This window comes from Rhea pennata, chromosome 5, assembly GCF_028389875.1.
Source record: "Rhea pennata isolate bPtePen1 chromosome 5, bPtePen1.pri, whole genome shotgun sequence".
Lineage (NCBI taxonomy): Eukaryota > Metazoa > Chordata > Aves > Rheiformes > Rheidae > Rhea > Rhea pennata.
In genome coordinates, this window is record NC_084667.1 from 67,319,163 (window position 1) to 67,341,760 (window position 22,598).

The 22,598-nt window shown below is 42.1% G+C and overlaps 2 protein-coding genes across 2 annotated transcripts; one reads left to right on the forward strand and one right to left on the reverse strand.

Annotated features, from left to right (window-relative positions):
• Nucleotides 1-359: 359 nt before the first annotated feature.
• On the reverse strand, nt 360-3,928 carry DMAC2L (distal membrane arm assembly component 2 like). Its single transcript, XM_062577782.1, has 4 exons — nt 3,586-3,928; nt 2,821-3,029; nt 1,819-1,990; nt 360-490 (listed from the first exon to the last, which is right to left on the reverse strand). Exons 1-4 carry the CDS (start codon nt 3,687-3,689, stop codon nt 376-378), a joined length of 600 nt encoding a protein of 199 aa, XP_062433766.1. The 5' UTR covers nt 3,690-3,928; the 3' UTR covers nt 360-375.
• Nucleotides 3,929-4,365: 437 nt separating this feature from the next.
• L2HGDH (L-2-hydroxyglutarate dehydrogenase) lies at nt 4,366-22,249 on the forward strand. Its single transcript, XM_062577916.1, has 10 exons — nt 4,366-4,460; nt 4,680-4,795; nt 6,575-6,726; nt 9,087-9,218; nt 11,353-11,515; nt 12,008-12,042; nt 13,559-13,726; nt 15,223-15,380; nt 16,637-16,768; nt 20,179-22,249. Exons 1-10 carry the CDS (start codon nt 4,366-4,368, stop codon nt 20,372-20,374), a joined length of 1,347 nt encoding a protein of 448 aa, XP_062433900.1. The 3' UTR covers nt 20,375-22,249.
• The last annotated feature ends 349 nt before the right edge of the window (nt 22,250-22,598 follow it).

Consider the following 22,598-nt stretch of genomic DNA (forward strand, 5'->3'; position numbering starts at 1 on the left):
TCTGCACCATGCTGTTGCTTAGCAACACTGGCATTCTTTTCAGTGACACTTTGCACGAGAATTTCTTTGCAATAAAACATTTTTTTTTCAATAATTGAAATTTTAACAGCTTTCCAATAAAACCAGAACTAAAAAAAAAATGTATTGGGTACAGAAGCCTGCCTTCTCTGTTGCTGTTGATCCACAGCACAGTTTAAACTTAATGGTGTTTAATTGTCCAATGTGTCAAAAAGACTGTATATACCTTTTAAGCCTGGGTTGAAACATCTAGACTTATTTCCATATCTGGAAATGTAGTAATACCTGCAACATAATTTGTGCAACATATGACAAATACCAGGAAATAAAATACTTCCCAATTACATGAAATTGCTTTTATTCTAAATCCAGTTCCACCTCTAGGTTTGGCAATGCCTGCTGAAGCATATGAACAGTAGTTTCTTTCTTTCTTATTCCAGGAAGATCACTCAGATATAAATATTCAAGGTTCCTGTAAATATATATGAGAAAAAGTCAGTAACTATTATATAAGTGTTTACTCAGAAATTAGACAGACTTTTTCCTACTGTAGTTATTTTGAGTGTTTTAACATCACTGGTTCTAGCAGAAGTTTTTTCACAGTGGGTGCTTGAAGTTCACCATAATTCAGCCCTTCTGCCCACCTTAAGAGAGCCCTCCTCCCAACACCATCAAGCTTCATTTAAATTAGACAGTATATAGGAATAGTCATTTAAGTAGTAGTTTTAGCTGATCAGGAAGTCCTTACTAATAATTTACTTAGCATGAAATCCAATTCACCACTCCATGCATTTATAAATGCCTATACTCCTGTGCAATAAACAAACAGTTCTGAGTTAAAGACCATGGTTCAATAAAGCACAAAACTATATAGACGTGCCCAGTTCCCAAACCCATACACTGCTTCCCAAGCCTAAACATTAGAAATCAGAGCTCTGCCCCAAGACCCCCCAAAACTACGGTGACCACATGAAAACAAAGTGATAGAAAGCAGTGAAAGGTGTAGAAAGATTTTTAAAGTAAAAGTTACATGGCGTTGTGAAAGCCTTTTGTTCTGCCCTGAAAGGAGCTTCAGTTGCAGATACCAAGGTGATCAGTACTTACTTATTCTCAACCGAAACTAAACTAGTGAGTTAATGTGAAAGGAAGTTACATTCGTTACTGCTATCTCTGCTCTGACAAAAGTGGTATGTGAGCAGAGCACACCTACCTGTCCCGCTCTAATTTGTGCAATAATCAACACCACAGAAGTTATTTCGAATATAATGGGGGATAGTGCACTCAGCTCAGAAGATAACAAACACAGCTCTGGATTCAAAAACTGTGGCAGACAGTTGTCTTTCTCCACTAGTATCTTCATTGCTACATCCCTATCCGATATCGACTTTAACAGGCTCCTTAATATGTATGCATTAACTGACATGTTCTTTCAGAGCTACCCTTGTAGCTTTGCCCTCGTCTTCAACTACACCTGAGGAAATGTTTCCTGCAGTAGCAGTGCCATCCCTCCTTGGTTGTCATTCAGGTCAGTTCCTCAATCCCAGTCACCCCACAGACCCACAAACATCTGAGGCATCCCCACAACAGCCACAGCGGGTGGCCAGAGGTCAGAGTACTCAAGTCAGGGCTGGTCAGGGTGGCACTGTGAGGGGAAGGAAACATTCATACTTCAGCCCTTGCAGTGAACATTGAGGATGGAAATCTAGAAGTGCAGTATATCCCAATAATCAACACTAGTACTAAGGGGTGCTAACAACTAGGGAAGCAGGGTGCTACAGAATTGTTCAGCAGTTCACATACGTCAGTTTGTGAAGTGCAATGATGCCTTTATCTGTGACATTCCCACAGGAAATTATCTTCAGCTGCAGGAGACTCTTCTGTAAATTCTTAGTCTCACTGAGCCTCTGTAGACACTCATCCTGTATATAAATACATTTCTGCAGCTTGATTTCTGTAACATGTTCAAGGCCATCTGTAAATACAAAATGAGTATTTGTTTCAGAAAACTGAGAACAACCTGAACTGGTTGTGAAGTTCTCACTTGCGAATTCAGTAACTGCACTGCCTCCACAAGAACAGAGCAACGCCTTCCCATAGACAGTGGGCCTGTAACACACAATGAATCCTCCTTTATGGGACTTCAAAAATGGGGGCAAAAAAGGGGGGGTTGTATACTTCGGGTAAGATTCTAAAAGCTTTGGCATGGACAAACAGAAAAACTCCACAAGTATGGTTCATAAACAATTAATTTGAATTAGCAACGTAATAATGCAGGAAATTCAGGATCCCTTGCCATAAAAAAAATAAACTATATTCCTCATTTTTATTCTTTATTGTTTAAAGGAGACTTGAAGCATTTTTTAAATGTCTCTTACTTTATTAGAAACTGAGAGCTTCCCCCCCCCCTTTGAAGATGTCATGAACAACTGGAGAATAAACACTATTAAGACTTCACAGCCCCCCAAAATCATCACCTGGTTTAGAGAAAAAAGAATATTTAAAACAACACTTTATGCTACCAACTACTTAACCATGAACTCAATGAAAGAGCAAATCTTTGTTCCAGTTGCTCAGTTCTGCTGTTACTTCAGAGAAGGGCTGAGGAAGCTCCCAATCTTTCTCTGCTTCACAGGTCACCTCCAACAAAATCTAAGGAATTGCTGAATACATGTAAAGCCATTTTAAGGGAAAAAAAAATCTTTACATCTTTGTAAGGAACAAGAAAAGAAAGTTCATATTTTGAGGCAATTCTAAGAATTAAGACTGTTCTGTACATTCTTTGCACAGCTGTGTCAACATTACCCAAATAGTCAAATCCTCTGTACATGATGCAGGAGTCAGTGGCATCAATTGCTTCTATCTTGTATTTCCCCAAGGGCCCAGTTGGGAGACCATTGTAGTCCTGCTGCCACTTCTCATACCCTTGATAGCGCACCAAGGCGCCGCAGCGCAGCAGCCATTCCGAAGCTGCCCTGTCGGGGCCGACGGCTTGTATGCGTTCGTAGTCCACCCTGTCAAAACAGAAAGGACGTTCACGTGTTTTTCTAACATGGCAGATTGACTGTCTTTAAGATAAGAATGCTGCATGACAAATATTTGGTTACGGGCATGATAAGATATCAAACAAATTAAAATACAATTTACTGGAAGTAAACCCAGTATTGGCATGTGTTGACCCCTCTAATTGTTTCCTTCCGTGTCTGTAAGGAGAAAGAAAATACACCCTTCTCTAACCAGGATAAGGCTTCACACTTACTACCATTTTATGCCCCTAAAGGCATTTGGATTATAAGGACTCACACTGGGTTGTCACAAATATGCCATTCCTGAAGGCTTTTGCTTAAGAATTACAACCCTTCCAAAAGGGCACGTTTCAGAAATGAATTTAAACTCTGGGATCCCCTCAGAGAGAGGGCATCTTTCTTACCCCCTTTCTAGATAAATTAAGGAGGTGCTAGCACACTTGGGGCCACGGGCGTTGAGGAAGAAGGAGAAGGTTAAATTGCTAGCAGGCCCCAGCCACCGAGGGCTCCCACGCTCGGGGTAATTCCACTAGGTTGCTCTTACTTGTTGAACACAGCATTCAGCCACCCCCAGAAGCGCCTGCACCCGCCCGGCGAGCGCAGCCTGCTCAAGCAGCATGCTGGCTGCGCCAAGATTCCCGGCAGCATCGTCTTCTTGGGAAACGGAAAATAAATAAAAGGAAGATAAAGACACGGAAAAGGGAGGCGTTACAAGCGACGCTGACCTCCACCACCCTCACGCCACGCAGGCCGCGCTGGCCACAGCCTCCGCTCCTCACTGACGCCGCGCTGGGCCCCGAGGGGCTGGGCCGCGGCGCCCACCACCGCCCCTAAGATGGCGGCGGGCAGGCAGTATCGAGGGAGGCGCGGCGTAATGACCATCACCGCCCCTAAGATGGCGGCGGGCGGGCGGTACCGAGAGGGGACGCGGCCTGATGCCCATCACCGCCCCTAAGATGGAGGCGGGCGGACGGTACCGAGAGGGGGCGCGGCCTGATGCCCATCACCGCCCCTAAGATGGCGGCGGGCGGGCGGTACCGAGAGGGGGCGCGGCCTGATGCCCATCACCGCCCCTAAGATGGCGGCGGGCGGGCGGTACCGAGAGGGGGCGCGGCCTGATGCTCATCGCCGCCCCTAAGATGGCGGCGGGAGGGCGGTACCAAGGAGGGGCGCGGTCTGGCGCCTATTCACCGCCTCTAAGATGGCGGCGGGCGGGCGGTACCAAGGAGGGGCGCGGTCTGGCGCCTATTCACCGCCTCTAAGATGGCAGCTGGGCGGGCGGTACTGAGGAGGGCGCGGCCCGGGACTCATCGCCGCCCCTAAGATGGCGGCGGCGGCGACAGCGCTGCTGCTGCGCCGGCAGCGGCGGGCGGGTGGCGGCTCTGCTGCGCTGTGGCGGCTCCTGCGCCGCCAGCGCAGGTGAGGCGCGCTGAAGGGGATCGGCAGTGCCCTAGGGCTGCCGCCGCCACCTTCCCCTCCCCCCCACCGGCGCTGTGGCGGGAACCGCCAACGGCCACGCTCCCTTCAGGGGCTGCCTGCCCGCGGGAGCGCCTGTTATCCGCAAAACGCGGCTCTGCTCGGTCCTCACCGCGCGGAATTCCATTGTTTTCTTCATTTTATTTTATTTCTTCCACGCAGCACTTTCGACGTGGCCGTGGTCGGCGCAGGGATCGTGGGGCTGGCGGTGGCCCGGGAGCTCGTCCTGCGCCACCCCTCGCTCACCTTCGCCGTGCTGGAGAAGGAGAAGGAGCTGGGTACGCAGGGGCACCAGGCTCTCCCTCGCCTGTTCGGGGCTCCCCCGAATTTTGCAGCGACACCTGAAGCACAGAGGGGCCGAGCATCTTCCTCTCAGGCCCCAGCAGCCTTGCCTTGATAGGGACTTTCTCCTCCGCGTCCTTGCAAGGACACGTCCGGCGGCGCAGAGCGGAGCTGTCGGTGGGGCCAGGGCCCCCGCACCGGTGAGGAAGCGGGGGCCCTGTGCTCGACGCTTCCCAGCTGGCAGGCGCATGAAAGTCGAAGCGAAGAAGTGCCGTGCTGAAGGCAAACAGCCGAGCGGCCTGGTTTAGGCCCTGTGCCAGAGCTGGCACCCCAGCAGCAGGGATCTGGGGAAAGGGGGATGAGGAGGGTGAATAAGGAGCAGTGCAGCTTGCACCCCTGGGTGCTGCTCTTACCTCCTGCCGCTGCTGCAACAAGCCATGGATGAGCTTGTTTAGTGCAATCAGGAGCAGGAGGGTGAGCTGAGAAAAGGGTGTTGGAGTGGCTTTTTGGCGAGGAGAGTCGATGGGTAAAGAGCGAGGGTTGGGAAGTAGAGGTGTAACAGCTGTGAAACCTGCTTAAAAATGTTCTGGAACTGCTAGTCTGGGCAAAAGTGACACCTCTCAGGTGTTGGAACGGTAATCTCTAGTCATTTTTCCTGTGTTTGTGGATATTATGTATGTGCTGTGCAAGGTCCTGCTGTTCACGTAGCAGGTCAAAGGTGAAGAACTAAAGTGGTGGTAACTGGGAAGCTACTGCAAGTTACGGGCCCAGTGTAGCCAGAGTAAAATGCACAGCTGCCACTATTGCCCATGTACATCAGAACAGTTATTTTATCTGTTCAGGTACACAGGAAACCTTGATGTGCTCTGCACCTAAGTGCCTTTTTAAAATAAGAGACAGCCCTGTGGTGTCCTTGTTTGAAAGCTGTTCTGACCCACTCAAAATGAGCCCAGGTTCAGTGAGCGAAAGCAGTCCCTTTGCACCAAGCACTTAGGCAGATACGCAGACACTTAGGGTAGGTAGGAGCAACCCCAGGGAGTCATGCAAACCGTTGATGCGAAATAAGACCTGTAAGCACAAGCTCTTGCTTTAAGCTGTTCCATCAACCAGCCTGTGCATCTGAAATATGAGTGGCTTTGTATTGCCAAGATGGGGCTCACATGAAGGTTACCGGTTGTGTGAGTGCAAAGTGGGGATGACCTTTGAGGGTCAATATTTTAAGAGGGGGAACCTGCCCAAATTGTTTGAATAAAAAGCTAAGTGTAGCCTTCATGTTTTTCATTTCTATTTTACTTAGTTACGAAGAGCAAATAGCAACCAAATCTGGCATATGAATATTTGAAAAGCCTACCAGCGTATCCAAAGAACTTGAGGACTGCTCTAATGTTAAGATAGATGAGGCCTTTAAGGATGTGTTTCATTTAGGAACTGGAATTTCTTAATTTTGATATTTAGAAAGTGTGGATTCATTGGCATGCAATTGTAGCCCTTGAGGCTTGGAAGAAAAACTTGCAATCTTTTTCCTATTGACTCAGTGCACTGGAAGCTGTGATTATTTAGCATTAACTAGGTGCTGCTGTGTCAGTATTTTGCTGGCATTTTGAGACCAGAGAGGAATTGTGTGCTGTGTAGTTATCTTATTTGAGGATCTCTTGTTGTAATACTCATTTGGGACAGGACATTAAATTGCTCCTACTTCTGACAGCTGGTATAATTAAGGTATGAACCAATCATGGGAACATGTATTTTAACAATACGCTTTTCTTTTTATTTAGCTCATCACCAGAGTGGACATAACAGCGGTGTGATTCACAGTGGAATTTACTACACGCCGGGATCTCTGAAAGCTAAGCTGTGTGTACAGGGGGCAGCCCTCTGCTACAAGTACTGTGACCAGAAAGGAATACCGTATAAACGGTGTGGGAAGGTATAGGAACTGCTGTGTATTCTTTGCCTTTTGAAACTGTGACTGCATAATGTATGTTTTGATGTATGGCACAGACATGGTTGTGGTGTTTTCAAGCATTTGTGCAACACTACCTTTAGGAGAAATCTGCCTCTGCCCCCCCCTTCCTTCCAGCAATTCAAACCAGTTCTTTCTCTGAGCTTAACCAGTAATTTCTCCTTAACTGAGGGCTGAGCAGAAATATCCCCAGTAAAGGAAGAAGTCACGTGCTGCAGTGTGGTACCTGTGTAGACCTGCTAGCTCTGGGGAATATAAACGCTCTCGGTATGCTTGTGCTGTGCTTGGCACACTAGGCTCTGAAAAGACTCGCTGACTTTAATACAGCTCCAGATGTGATCCAGCTACCTGCATTTATGCTGTGTTACCTCCAGCTAAAACAACCTAAAATGCTGGGAAAGTAAAGATGGCTATACTGATTCAGATCAGGATCCTCCCTACCCTATATCTTGTTTCTGTGAGTGTCTATAAACAGAGACTGAGGAAAGAATTAAGAACAGGACAAGAAAATGTGATAATTATTAACTTTTCCAGCTTCAAACAGCTTTCATCCCAGGTTATTCTCTGAGTCTGATCTGGCTTGTCTGTTGTGATTGTCAATGGATTTCTCTCCCAAGTACTTTTCTGTTAAGACTTCTTATATCAGATCATCCTTTGGCCAGCAGTTCCAGTGGTCGACAACTCACTGCATGGAGAGTTGCCTCCCTTTGTTTTGAAACCTGTTCCTCTTAGCTTTATCTGATGGCCCTTAGTCTTTGTGTTGGAAGAGGTGTTGAACAGTTGTTCTGTGCTCTTGCTGTCCAGGTCAGTCATAAAATTTTCTCTCTTCCTCCCCACAATGTCATCTCTCTCAGCTGGTGAGTCAGTCTACTCAGTCATTCATCTTAAAGAAGCTGTTTCATTATTGATTATCCCTGTCCTCCTTCTCTAAACCATTTCTAGTTTTAATATATGTCTGATGCAAGAAAACAAAAGAAGGAAGCATACAGAATGTGGAAAAGGGGCCAGGCCACTTGGGAGGAATATAGGAATGTTGTCAGAGTATGCAGGATGTGATGAGGAAGGCTAAGGCCCCTTTGGAATTAAATCTGTCAGGAAATGTCAAGGACAACAAGAAGGTCTTTGTCAACTGCCTGGTCACCTCTTTCCAGGTGACTCATAAATGTCTTGGACAGCACCAGCATCTCTTACCACTGCAGTGCAGGCCCCATCTGCTGCTGTAAGAGCCAGGTCACTGTCTCCTAGCTCATTGGCTCCTCCTCAGCACCAGCTAGACTCTGGGTGCAGATGCTGGTGCTGTGCTTAGTTAGTCTCTTCCACATCCTGGCATGCAGAGTGGAGACACCTGGATGTGGCAGTGTTGATAAGCCTTCTGCCAGCATCATGTTTGTCCTGCTGTGATGTGTAGAGCTCTGAGTGTGCACACTGTGCTCCTTAAGCTAGGTCACAAGAGGGCACTATTGATTTGTGCATTAATACACCTGAAGTTAGTGTTTACAAGCCTGTGCTGAACCCAAAGCACAAAGACAAGGGGTGGGACAGCAGACTTGCCCTACAGGAGTCAAGCAGGGCTTGGGGGAGCTAGCACTGACCCAGAGGAATTGCTGGTCATTTGCTGATGCCGAATTGGTGTGTTTCTGTGTCACCTCCCCCAGCAGTCTCTATTCCAGGGAAGGTAATGCTGAGGCACTAAGGCTGGTTTTAAACAAAAGGATTGGAGAACTTAGAGCAATGGTCCCTGTGTTGCTACACCTGAGCTGCCTCTGGAAGTAGTGTGGACTGTGCGAACTCAGCTCTTGTGTTTTTGTCACAGATAATTCACAGCCTGGACAAATCTCTTATGATAGTTGAGAGCTACTTTTATGCTGAAATGAAGTGAGGCTAGTGTAGTTCATTTTAGACGCTATATGAGCATACCTCCTTATTCTAATATCAAAACTGTATGAGATTTATACATCTTGAGTTAAGTTAAACTTTATGTTTAGAAGTGTCCCAGTGGCTCTTTAAAATCACGTGTTTGTCTTTCACATTCAGATTTGTGGTCACATAGTACTTTTAGCAAATATTATCCATGGATAGTCACTTCAACTATATTTTAACATTTGTTTCACACTGTCTCCTTAATATACTAGTCCCTTCTCGGTAATAGTAGGTACTTATAGAATCTTGTGCCATTAATGGCACAAACTACAGCTTTTTCCCTCACATTATAATTCACTGTTCATTCATTGACTATTGCTTGCCTGTTAGCTTGGGCTTGATGCCAAGTCTGAGCTGGCTTTATATGTTTTGCTCACTGGCGTGCCTTGTCATCTTTTCTGAAGCTAATTGTAGCCGTTGAACAAGATGAAATTCCAAGACTCAAAGCTCTATATGAAAGAGGGCTGCAGAACAACGTCCCAGATCTGAAGTTGATTGGAGCAAAGGAAATACAAGCAAAAGAGCCCTTCTGCAGGGTAAGGGATTTTCTTATTCTTAAATGGCACATTTGTCAGGTGATGTTATTTTGCACTAAACACACATATGTTTTTGGCCTTGAGGTAGTTTGCACGTGTGACAAATTTGAAAGAGAGCCTGAAGGCCCAGAAGAAATATAATTGCTAACAAAAATGAATGTATCCGTTCATGTCTGGAACTGTTTAGCACAACACAATCTTTCATCTACATGTGCTATTACATACAAATTAGACCAGGTTTATCATAGCTTCAGGAGATCCTCCAGAACCTCTCTTGTTGGCACCAATTTTCACCCTAGATTTCTGTTGCTTGTCTGGTCTCATTTCCTTGTTCATCCATTCATTGTCCAATTCTCTGTATGCTGTAATCATACAGAGCTTCTTGTGCACTAATTGCAAATGATGTGCTGGCTGCATCACAAGGGCCAGCATTCATAAATTAGAGAGCAGGTGATGTTTTGGTTGCAGTCTCTGTAAGGAATCAGAATTACCTAGGTCAAAGTAGAAAGAAGACTCTTTAATCCCTGTGCAGGACTGAATCTATTGGCAAGTGGATAGAGTCAAATTGTTGGAACCTTTTATCAGGTTTTCACAGAGGTGTCCTCCCTCCTGTATGTTTTCAGGGAAAAACACAGTTCTCTTACCAGTGACAGTTAGTGATTTTTCTCCTTCTACTTGCAGGTACTTTCTCATATGTTTTTGTGGTTGATAGATTTTTACTTTGCCTTGATCTGAGCTGTTTTATCTGAGTTTACACTGAGATAGTTCTGCCCCTTCCCAACAAGATCATTTAACTGATGCTAAACTTGATAGTGTAGCGGCAATGAAAATTCATTGTATCTGCAAGTACAAATTTAGATGAAGCTGATTTCAACCCAGTTGCTTCCTACACAGAATTGTTATTTAGCACTTCTCATCCTGTTTATTTTGACAGCAGGAGAAATATGAGTAGTTTGTGGAATACAGATTTGCTGTTGTTTAGTGCATCTTAGACTGAAAGGAAAATCTGGATATAAATGCCTCTTACTGTTTCACCTGGCAGTCTGCTGTTGGTGTAGTTGCATGACTTGTTGCTTAGGAATGGTTAGAGGCACAGATGATAAAATTTCTGGAGATGGATCATTTATCTTTTTTCTTTTGTTAAGCATTTTATGTCTGTTCTTTAACACATTTTTTGCATGTTTAAAATCCAGCTGAGCATTTACTTTTGCAAATGGCTACATTCATATGGGTCTGTCTTTACTTGTATTGGTTTCCTTAGCTGAATCTTTTCCTCCTAAGCAAAGAGAGCTCGAATGGTGTTAATTATAAAGAATACATTGACTGTATCATCAAGTAGAGAGAAAAGTTGTGTGTTAAGTATTGTTTTATGAACCATTCTATGTCATGAGCATTTAGATGGCTCTTATTATTGTAGTATCTGAGTTACTGACAGTATAAAACATATTTATACTTGAAGCATCTCTTTGAGGTAAAGCAATCCTACTATCCCAGTTTTATATATGGAACTAGAAAACTTGTGATGTCATCTAGCATGAAAAAAAATAGGTAAGAAACAGCCTTTTTGGTATAAAGATAGTAAAATGTCATTGTGAAACATTAACAATTCTAGCTATATACTGAACTTCGGGTGCTTTCTGCTAGGGCAAGCGCAGGCTGTTGTCTAACTCAAAAAGGATGTTTGTTTCTGATATGCAAGGCAGCAAGTGTTGAGACCTGGCCAGATCATGTCTTTTAGCCTCAGAGGAGACATTGGCAGGAGCCTTGGTAGAACTCCCAAGCAACCATTTGTAGATGGAATTGCACAGTGCATGGTGAAAAATATGTATTTGCTGAAGCTACGGTTAAGAAACCTGTTTTATGATTGACAGCTGTGCAGAAAAGCACTGTTTATGCTGTAATTTCATGCTCGTTTTAATCCAGCCTAAGTTTTTCTGGCTGTATTAGTTTTCGGCACACACGAACACTAGAGTTGGCACTTCAAGAGATTATGAACAAATGTCGGAAACAGGGAGACAGGACCACTCTCATCTCAGTGGCAGTGCACGTTATACCAGGTGGAGTATAGCGTTTATCTAAGACCGAAGTGCACATGTAACTTTCGTTGTATTTCTGCATCTTACTACCGTTTCAGGGTCTGATGGCCCTTGATTCTCCATATACTGGCATTGTGAATTATAGACAAGTGGCCAAGTCCTATGCTGAAGACTTTCAGGAAGCTGGTGGGACAATTTTGGCTGATTTTGAAGTGACAAACATGGAGATGGCTAGAGAAGGTTCTTCAGAAAATGAAGATGGTAAGATTTTGTTCAAAACACATTTGCTCTAACTGAAACTGTGTTCTAGCACCTCTGTCCTTTGGGCATATGTTTAGACAAAAGACAAAATCATGTTAGTGAGAGCATTGAACAAACTCACTTTTTTTCTCAGGCAGGTTACCCTTCGGTTGAAACATTAAATATTGACAAAAGAAAATGCCGGTAAAATAGAGGAAGTAGGTTGTTCTTTTACAGTGAAAACACGTTTAGCTGAGTATTACATGTGCATTCTTGTGATAGTACTTGTCCGTCTGTCCTAGAGGGTAGGATGGACCTACACTGGCATACAGGCTATAGGGTGTGGAAGGATAACTGTATTTGTGAATCAACAATTTTCTTTATGTCCAACAACATTTGCTATATAGCCTGAAGATCTTCCAGTGGAAGAACACTTCATCCTGACAAGTTGTCTGTTCTGTCAGTTTTCTGTTATATTCTATTAATTCCTTCTCTTGTCCAATTATATTACAGGGCTGAAATACCCAGTCATTGTGAGGAATTCTAAGGTAAGAACTAAGCTGAAGATTTAATTGCTTAATAGGAAGCTATTTCTCCTTTTCTTAAGAATTTTTGCTGAGCTTTGCTGCTTTAGTCATCTCTCTAAAAAGAATTTAGAACATTGCTGTTTAGTAACATGTTCACTGTCATCTAGGACTGCTGTTACGAAAGACAGCTTCAGTCAATTTCTAACAAAACATATGACCATGTTCAGATTTCACTGTGTAAGCAAATAATAATGAAAGTATTTATGGCTTTTTTCCTTCTGCTGCGTAACATGTATTTGACTATATATGCCCCTTATCTTTCTGATTTGCACGTTCTTATGTTTGTTTTCTCCAATGGCTGTTTTTGTGACTTATTCATTTGGTAAGAAACACTTATTTTCATGTTTGTTTTTCAATCTGTGGCTTCTGTGAAAATGATAAGGAGGCATTTGTAATTGCTTTATAATAAGAAAGCTATGAGATAATTTAGTAAAACAGGTGCATATCCTGGAATCATTCCTGCATGTCAGTTAATGCTGCACAGCAAATATAGTAATAACCTTTTCATCTTCAGGAGTGGGTAATTGGATTCTGTAAAAAAATAAATAGGCAAAAAAATCCTAGTCGCTCTTTCAAGTTACTATTTCTTTTTTGTTCTGTTTCCAGTCATTCATTAAAAAGTAGCCTCCAAAATCTGTTAGATTCCTTCACCAAAAACTTAAACAAAATTCATGGAAATATTTTTGGTTGAAAGAAGAATAAAAACCACAGTTTTTTGGAAAAAAAGCAGCATAAGGTGTGTAGATAATAGATTTGGATTTATTTATTTAGATACAAGTATTAAGATAGTAAGGTGTTCAGATATTTAGCAGTTCTGCATAACTGTGTGCTATGAACTCATGTAGCTTTCTGGAGACTGTTCAGTATTACAAACCACTCCCAGTGTGTGGGGTGAAATCTGTTAACGGTCTTATTTAACCAAATACATTGTGGTTGCTTAGCTACACCACCTATAACGTACCCTCTGGTAATGAAAACCTGGCCAGGGAGCTGCGGGCTAGAACGGCTTCGGCGTTCTGCAGGACGGAGGCAGGAATGAGGGAGCGCTGAAAGGAGACGTTCGGTTTGCTGGAGGAGCAGTCTCCAACACTGATGTGTTGGGTCCCTGCCCTGGCGCTTGTGTAATGCAGGAGGCTCTGCGTTCTGGGGATTGAACCTGAAGGTAGCCTGAGAGTTGGTGACCTGTTTCTTTTTACAGAGAAAATAAATAAAATTCTTCCAGTGTTATCTGTCCAATGAATTGCCATTTTGGGATAATTCTCCGGGGAACAAAGGAAAATATTATCAAGAATTAAATTTATCAACTGAAATGTTTCAGCCTGTTTGCAAAAACATAGTTGTTTTCCTTTCTGATCTTTTTTTTTTTTTTTTTTTTTTTTGAGGTTTGTAAGGGATGGGTGGGTTAGGTTACTTTTTTTTAACTTCATATGTTGAATTTTTAGCTGTATATTTTTGTTTTGTTTTGTTTTTTCCCTAGGGTGAGGAAATCTACTGTGGGCACATTGTGACCTGTGCGGGACTCTACTCAGACCGCTTGTCTGAAATAAGCGGCTGCAGCCCTGAGCCTCGTATTGTGCCCTTCCGTGGAGATTATTTGGTGCTAAAGCCAGAAAAGTGCTATATGGTTAAAGGAAACATTTACCCAGTATGTATTCTTTTTTGCTTTTGCAATGTGCTTTGAGAACTACTGAAACTATAGAAACAAGGGCAGTATTATACTGTTAATTCAGGTAGAATGAAGGCAGTGATGTGCAATATGTGAATACAGATTCATTTGCTTTCTGACAGGGCAGCTTGTTTTTTGTTTTTTTTTTTTTTTTTTGTTTTGTTTTGTTTTGTTTTTTTAATTCTTGAGGAACAGGTAGAAGTACTATGCTGAAATATTATTGCCATTGGGTTTGTTGTTTGTCTATTTCTTTTTAATGAATTAGCTTTAGGATTTTTAGGGAAGGTTGGCTGGGGGAATTGTGGAACCAGAGGCCCTGGATATCCATCCGATCTGTCCCCACAGGGGTCGATCCAGGATCCTGTCGTAGTGTGAGAGGGAGGAAGTAGCTGGGGTGTCAGGGAGCCTCCCAGTGTTGCTTCATGACTATGCGAGCGTGGCTTTTACTTGAAATGATCCATTAGGGCCAAACATGAGCATGAGATTAGAAAACTGCATGGATCTGTTTGCGATTTGTTACCAAAAATAAAAAATAGTTTGCGGCTTGGTTCCACTAAGCTCAGAAAATAATAAAAGTCTATTTTTACTGGGAAAAGCAATGCACTGCACGCAGGAAAGAAATTTATGTTGAAGTAAGTTTCCAGTCATAACAATACTCTGTTTTTCATAGATACCAAAGACTTGCTTGGTTTCAGACTGTGAAATAGTCATCTCTGGAGTCACCTTTTATAAATAGCTAAGGATCTTGAAGTGTCAGCTCATGAAAAGATGTACTTACTTTATACCTGCAAAAACTGAGTTGCACTTGTATCTGCACACAGACAGGTTATTTCCATTTCTGCCTTCAACACATAGTTACACCGTATTTCATCCACAAACAAAAAAAGAAAACACAGATACTTACTGTTCCTGTTAATCAGACTTGTTATCTGCATGTTGTTTTGAGCAATACAGGAATGGTGAGGTTTTCCTAATATTTTATAACCTATTTTATTGTAGTGTAATTCCTACCAGTGGCATTTGTATGTCATTGGTTTTGTTTTGGGTTGATTTATATCCTGAGAAATCACTAAACCATTTTTGTTTTTTGTGTTGCTTTTACCTCAGATGCAGCCTTACTTGGCCCTGTTCTGTTCCTCAGTGTTTTCAATGCTAATTGAACATGTGATCATTGTACAATTAGCAAGAAGAAAAACAAATGCAGGAGCCAGTTGTGTGCCTGTTTTGCCATGATGATTGGAAATAAAAATGGCAAATTGATTTCTTTTCACCTGTTTATTTATTTCCCTTTACTGGGAGCATAACTCCTGTAGTTTGTACTGTTTTACCTACTGCGTTATGCTCAGTGAACTCTAAATGTCTGTACTTTCCCCCTCACAAACGTTTTCCCAGTTCCTAGAGGAATTTGTTGGCTTGAATGGTTGTGTGGCTGCCTGGCTTGAAGGAACTGTAATAACAGTTGTATCCTGCTTTAGGTTCCCAATCCTCGGTTTCCTTTTCTGGGATTTCATTTCACACCAAGAATGGATGGCAGTGTTTGGCTTGGTCCTAATGCAGTGCTAGCCTTTAAGCGAGAGGGCTACAAATTGCTTGACTTCAGCACTACAGACTTTTTGGATGCTGTTCTGTACAGGTAATTTTTTGGCTCCTGTATACAGTTGTTTAAATGTCAGTTTGTGACTCTGTAGAAGCTGGTTCTTGTCAAAAGCCTTGCTGTTGCTTTTGCCAAGTTTTAGGTCTATTTAAAGACAGGTGTGCTGATATGGATGGACTTCTCCAAGACATTTAACTTCCTGTGAGATAATATTTGAATTATTTGAAACTACCAAGGCATGTCTCAGCAGGCCTGAGAATGTAGCTGCTGATGGGAAAGCACTGGTGAGCCACATTGCTGCTAGCAGGGCTCCTCCAGGATTGGTTTTGGTCCAGTGGACTGTAATATTTTAATCAACCTAGACAGTGTGATAAAACCTCTGCAGAGGGTTCTTGGAAAAGAGAATACACGGAGATCTGAATTGCCTTATTAAACCTAATAAGACTATCAGTATGCATTTAAAAAAATGTCCAAATGCAAGAAAAGACATTAGGCGTCAGGAACACAGTCTGGGAAGCTGTCTGGGGAAGTAACATCTGAGAGGAATTGGGAATTATTGCTAACAGTGCAAGCATAAATAAACAGAGTATCTGTAGAAGGTGAATCTTGCTTCTGTATGAAGGATTAGACAGACCATTACAGAGTGCTCAACTCCAGAAATTAGACTTGAGAAAGAATGAGGAAATATTGGAGGAATCCAAGCAGGGGCTGCAAAACAGGTCAGGGAACTGCAAATATAGCTTTCTGGCAAGGAGCATAGCTTAAGGCAGTTTGATAAAGGAAATAGTCATCAAGATGGTTTCAGCTATCTATGGATACTAATACCAGAAGACCTGAGAAAGCAAAGCAAGCAAACGACTTGTAAAAACCTAGCAAAATTCATTGACTGAGAGTTGAGGATTTTAGGAGGGTGATGGTCTTCAGAATGATTGTGGGGAAAGAAAGTCTCAAGTGATGTCTCTCTCTTCTCTCAAACCTATGGGTTTTTGGTCTTTTACTACTTGATTGGAGCAGTGAAAAATCATAGGCATAGGAAGAACTAGTGTCCAGAGTAAAGTCTCACAGAAGCAATTTAACTGGAACACCAGAGCTCTGTTAGCGACCCTTGTTGATGTGGGAAGGAGGAACGTGCGTTTCTTGAGTAGAAAGCATTGGTTTGGTCCCTAATGGGAATGGGAGCTTTTGCTGAACAATTGCATTTGCTGCCTTGTGTTGTTACAGAGCGTCAGTTCAACATGGCTACATTTTTCATGGAAGATGCAGTTTTGCTGCATTTTTTTTTCCTCTCTCCACAGCGGGTTATGGAAGCTGGTACTGAGAAACTTCTCCTATGGACTGAGTGAAATGTACAGAGCATGCTTCCTTAGTGCACAGGTGAAGCAGCTGCAGAGGTTCATCCCTGAGGTCACTGTCAATGATATCCTCAGGTAAAGAACACTTTTCTTGTTAGTAACATCCTATAGTCTTATTCTAAACACTAGTAAGTGTATCATCAGCTTACTCTGAAATATGTTTCCAAAATGCAGAAGCATCCAGACACTTTCTACAGGAACATTTTTTTTATGTTGTATACACTTGTGTATAGACAAGTTGATGAATATTTGACTTCATGTACTCACTACAGGCTGAAATTCGCATATGTGATATGTTCACCACACAGGAAAAAGTCTTTTTATCCTAATGACATATCCCTATATCTAAACTTTTTTTTTTTAAGCTAGGAAGAGAGAAGACAGTTTAAATAAAACTTTAAGAAGAGAAGTGGAAAGCTGCAGAGCTGGGAAGAGATCTAGAGCTGGCAGATGTTTAGGAAGATGCTTGCACCATGTGTATTGTAAGAGAACAGTGCTGTTTTCGCATGTGTGTTGGAGAGCACTATGTCTTCAGGTGAAGGATTGAACTTTGTCTTAGATCACCTCAATTAAATTGTATTCAGCTTCTCAGTGTATGGAGAGATGAACAGATCCAAAGGAGTTCAGAAATGATGAGGCATCTGAAGAGACTTGTGGGGAAAACTAAGGCATTTAAATATGTGGAGCTGGGTTTAATTGTCCAAACATTTCAAGGAAGAAAAATCCAGGATAAGAAAGGCTCGAGCGTGATGAAAAAGAGCTATCCAGCTCATGCATTTTATACTTGTCATGAAATTCATGTTTGATGAGGCTTGCTATTTCAAAATAAAGGATTCTCTTTTGAAAAGAGGGAAAGAGAGTACCTTCACAAAGAGGAATAATACAAAAAAACACTCTGTTTGGGCACCTGCCCTTGTTTTACCCTGGTGGTTGTGGGAGCATCTTCAACCCTGCTTCACAAGAGGTTGAACCTTCCTGTGCTCCCCAAAGGCCAGCCTGGGTTTTGACTCCACAGCCTGGCTTCATTACTCTTTCCCTGGGCATCTTCGCCAGATCTGAACAAAGTTAACTTCCTGTCTTAAGAAACTCAGGGTTTATAACCTGGAGGAATAAGATAAAATGAAGGACAGATTTTATGTTAACCTGTAAGGATGTTTTATAACAGGAAGAATTAGTGGTTTATGGAGCATTTCTTAAATGCTGTAACATTTATCCTCTTGCTTTGGAGACTTAAAACTGGATGGACTGGGAGACTGGAATGATCTTCCCAGCCTTGTTGGTGGAAGGTTTGCAAATCTGAGCCTTGTGGGAGAGATGAAAAAGAAGAAACTCACTGTTCAGGACTGGAGAGATGAAGTCCCTGAGCTGCAAATTGCTGGTGACTGGAGGATATTTGAAAGAAGTCTTCTGTGTTTTTCCTATTCTTATCATATCAGCATTTGACTGTGGCTGAATGCAAACTGCTTCGTTAGGTGGGTCTTTAATCTGACCCAGTATGAATGTTCTTCTTATAAGGATAGAATAGCAAAAATTTCCATTTGGGGAGTTATTTTTTAGAGAGACAAGAACCAAAAGTATCATTTTACTAACTCTAAATGAACAATGTGTTTGTGGTTATCGAGAAACCAGCTGAGGTGGTAATACCCAGTAAGGTGTTACAGAATGGCAGAATGAGTACTATCTGAGGAATGAAAGCAGATTTCCTAGGCCAGCTCAGTCAGTGAAGTGTAGTAGCTTTGTTTTTGCCACTGGAGGGTCACAGTAACAAGACACAATTTTACAGAATTAGTCTGTTCTGAGCTATTATGTCAGATCTCTGCCTATGTGTTATCTCTTAGGAGAGAATTTGGTGTCGTTTACTGCAGTGCTTTCACCTGTGAGATGAGATGTAAGCCACAAATGTTCACATAACCCTCGTGCTTCTCAGTTCTGTGAAGAAATGCTAGTGCCCTTTACAATCCTCCTAACCATCCTTTTGCAATCTTTTTTATCATCTTGTCTAAAATAAGCATTGGGAAAATATTAGTGTGTATACTCATGCAGAAAATCCACACACAGGCATCAGTACATTTTTTTCAGTTTGTGGTTCTGTACTACTGGGGAAGATTCACTGGCCTGCCATAGAAAAGGAAGTCTTAAGGAGGCCTTGGAATGCAGCAGAAATCCCTAAACTCTTACACTTGCTGACAGTCAGAGCTGCTACATCAGGCTCAAGATGGCTGGTAGCTGTGCTATCAAAGAATTCAGAAAGAGCGTGGTTAGCTTGTGGAAAAGATGCAGCCAGGTGGTTTTTCTTTCTGTTGCACAGTGCTCAGTGGTTATGATGCTGCCTAAAGATTTGGCTGATCAGGTTCAGCTCCCTGCTCTGCTTTGCAGTCTTAGGCAAATGTTGAAAATTTGCCTACCTGAAGAAATTTAGCAGATGTAATTTATAACATGATAGCCCAGAATATTTTCCTGAGTAGGTGTACTTACCTGGGCTAAGTATGTCTGCCAGCAAGTGAAGCCACCTCTCCCTCTTTTTTACCAGTAAGATGTGCTAGAAAATTTATCTATGTACGTAAGTTTCTATTCTCTTTTTTTCGCTTTGCTGCTTCATCTACAGAAGGAGGCTTATAGTACTTCCAAACTTCCATTGGAGAGAATGCTATGCTAATAAATGCTTAAAAAATTATGAGGCACTTGATACTGTGATAGTGAAGACTACAGAAATATCTGTAAGAAATGACCGTCAGCTTCTAATATGTTGGGTAGGATTAATGAGTATAGATGCTCCCTATTTTTTGCACATGCTATGAAGATGTTGGCAGTGAAGCAGTCTTATCGAGCATTATGATCACACATCTATTTAGCTGTCAAACGGAACGTGTATGGTTAGGTAGTGCACAAATTGCACAATTGTAAAATATTTTCAGGGTGTGTAACATGTTGTTTTCCATGGGAAAACGCTGGTGCTACAAATGGTGCAATGCATTCTTGTAATGAATGATGACGAATGGCTCATGAATAAATACCTTTGCCTTTCTTGACAGAAGCGATAATTGGAAAAAATACAAATGTTTTTGGCCATTTATATAATCATTATTGTTGATCTTGATGCTAAATATTGTATTACAAACTCTTAGAAAAATGTGCCAAAGGTTGGATAAAATGTGTATAACTTTAAAATCCATGTGATTTCAGTTTGGATCTCTGTATTTGATCCAGAATAAGGCAGACTTCTGTCTTCCCTTTTCCTCTGTTTCTATGGAATGTAAAAGCTTCAGTAGCTCCCTAGTCTTACACAGAAGGATCCACAGGCTAAAAAGTGTGGTTTTTAAACTTGTGTTTATAGGTGCTTGTACTTAATTCCTGGGGCCTCCATTGCATTTCTGAAAGAAGTCATTCTTGTTTGCCTTAACCTTCGTCATCTTTCTATGAAGTCGGTTGGATAGTTAACTCACAACATTTTCTCTCTGATGGTGAAATCTTCCTTTAATTTGCAGGGGTCCATCTGGAGTGAGAGCCCAAGCGTTGGACAGTGATGGAAATTTGGTAGATGACTTTGTATTTGATGGAGGCACTGGAGACATCGGAAGCAGAGTTCTTCATGTTAGAAACGCCCCCTCTCCTGCTGCTACCTCCTCCCTTGCCATTGCAAAAATGATTGCGGATGAAGTGAAGCAAAGATTTGAATTGTGAATGATTGACAGGTTCAGTGGTGTTTTATCCTTCGAATATGTGTAGGAGCTTGTCTGCACTGAATGAATTCTGAAGCCTGTAATGACAAAGATAAAACAGGCACCTTGTTGCTTGCAAGATCAGCTGTGGTATAGCTGTGTGTAAAACCAGTCATTGCAATTTTTGCCTTTGCAAGCTGACAATTTATCAGCTTCCTGAATAAAGGAGTTATGATGCCTGATAAGATCTGGTGCTATACCAACATCTGCAAGAAACAAGCACATGGCCAACTTGCAGTAAAGGTTGCCTCATTCACTCAAGCAGGGAGAGTCTGCAGAGAGGCTGGTGCTGGGCTCTCAGCAAGGGTCCCAGGGCACTTGTGGGCCATAGGTGGAGCACAAAGAGCTGCTGGGGTGGGTTGCCCATGCTGACTGCCCATGCATCTTCCTTGTGCTCCATAGAGACAGGCTGATCTTCTGAAAAACAACAAGCATGGGGAGGTTCTCTGTGTGCTTTCTCACTGTCTCTCTTTAAATTGATTTGGAGTGTTCCGTCCTTTTTATTAAAATAGTAGAGATAGCAGGATAAGCAGTGCTGAAGGGTTCTGCAAATATGGAATTAAAGGGTTTATCGTAGATTGAAAACAAAATTCAGAACCTTCTACATCAATGTAGAATGTTTCAGAGAAAAATAAGCCTAACAAGGGATTACCAAATCCAAGCCAATTTAGATATGATTCACATATGCAGTCTGTTTGATCTGTCTCTGCTTTTGTACACAGCTGAAATAAAAATGTGTACGTAAACAGTCATTTTTCATCTAACCTAAATCTGGGAAGTCAGCACTGATCAGGAACTACTTTGAGTGGGTTTGTTTTTTTTTCCCTTTGAATACTGATAATGTAGAAGGAGCTTATCTTTGTAGAGCATGTTGAGCAATCCAGTGGAAATGGTATTTGTAAAGGCAAATGTGAAGGGAGGGAAGCTACAGAAACCTGTCTCAATTGAGTCATGTTGCATACTACTTCCTTTAGAGCCCGAATAGCAATGAGTCAGGAAGGTTTCCCATTTCCCAGATGTCTGGTAAAAGGGGAGCTTAGAACATACTGGTTACTTTTGTGAACTCTTATTTATATTTGAAGCAATATCAAGGGCACACCTGGAAAAGAATCTGTATGGAGAATGTGCTTTGAAACAGAGAGCTGTTAAACAAATTTGGTACTAAGCTAACTGAGCATCTTGGTGTGTTCTGCATAATTGTTGTAGAAAAAGAATTATGTGGCCCCAGGGACAAAGTACTTCAGAATACTTTTAAAGCAGATGTTCACAGGATGTTGGGTAACACAGATAATTGTGGGTAGTTTGCTACCAGGCAATTTGCCATATTCTCTCTCTTTTTTTTTTTTTTTTTTTTTAAGTTACTTTCTGTACTTCTCTAACATGCATGAGAGAGCGTGTTAGCATAGGAGGTCAGGTGTGCTGGCTGATCTGTTTTCACTGTACAGAGCTGAGCTGCTTTTGAGACAGCAAGGGCTTAACTTATCTAGGGTTTGGGACCCCCCCTGTTACCCCCCCCCCAGTGACATCTACTTTACTGGAAAAGTGACTCCTATATAAAGGCAACCTGGAAATTCAGATAATCAGTTCCCCAAAGAGAAACTTTGCACATTTGCAGCCACAATAAAACTAGAGGAAGGTTCAGATGTTCCAAATGCTAAAATGTCATACAGCTGTGTAAAAATTGTATCTTCACAAAGAAGCAACAGTATCTTCACTCCTCTCCAGAAGTGTTGCCTATCAACAGTAAATACTACAAAAAGATTGCAAAAGCAACTTCCTCCCACACAAGGTGTGGCGCTAACATGTATTAACAGAATAAAGAGCATTAAAATGTAAAGCAGTCATACTATGGTGAATCTTAAGTCGGCACGTTTAACTGTACAGCGTTATGTGCTTTTTGATCACCTGGTTCCTATTTTATTCTTGGGAGATGATTATTTTTTCAGTAGAGTTTAACTGAAGCTTTCAAATTATGAATCTTTACGTAGAATTCTATGAAGTATTTATATTTTTAGAGCTGAAGTTTATAAACTTTTTAAAGCAATTCTGTGAATTATGATAATGGAGTGTAATGCATAAATTGCATTGCCTACAAACTATGAAACTGTGAATTTTTTAAAAAAAGATGTCCAGACATATGGATGGCTTTAATCCCCTTGCCTTTTTCTGTTGTCATTAAAATAGCA

Coding starts and splice junctions, on each gene's coding strand:
- DMAC2L (XM_062577782.1), bottom strand. CDS start 3,689: ATGCTGCCGGGAATCTTGGCGCAGCCAGCATGCTGCTTGAGCAGGCTG. Junction 3,030..3,585: donor CTGAATGCTGTGTTCAACAA/GTAAGAGCAACC, acceptor CTGTTTTGACAG/GGTGGACTACGAACGCATAC. Junction 491..1,818: donor ATTGCACTTCACAAACTGAC/GTATGTGAACTG, acceptor ATATATTTACAG/GAACCTTGAATATTTATATC.
- L2HGDH (XM_062577916.1), top strand. CDS start 4,366: ATGGCGGCGGCGGCGACAGCGCTGCTGCTGCGCCGGCAGCGGCGGGCG. Junction 13,727..15,222: donor TTAAAGGAAACATTTACCCA/GTATGTATTCTT, acceptor ATCCTGCTTTAG/GTTCCCAATCCTCGGTTTCC. Junction 15,381..16,636: donor TTGGATGCTGTTCTGTACAG/GTAATTTTTTGG, acceptor CTCTCTCCACAG/CGGGTTATGGAAGCTGGTAC.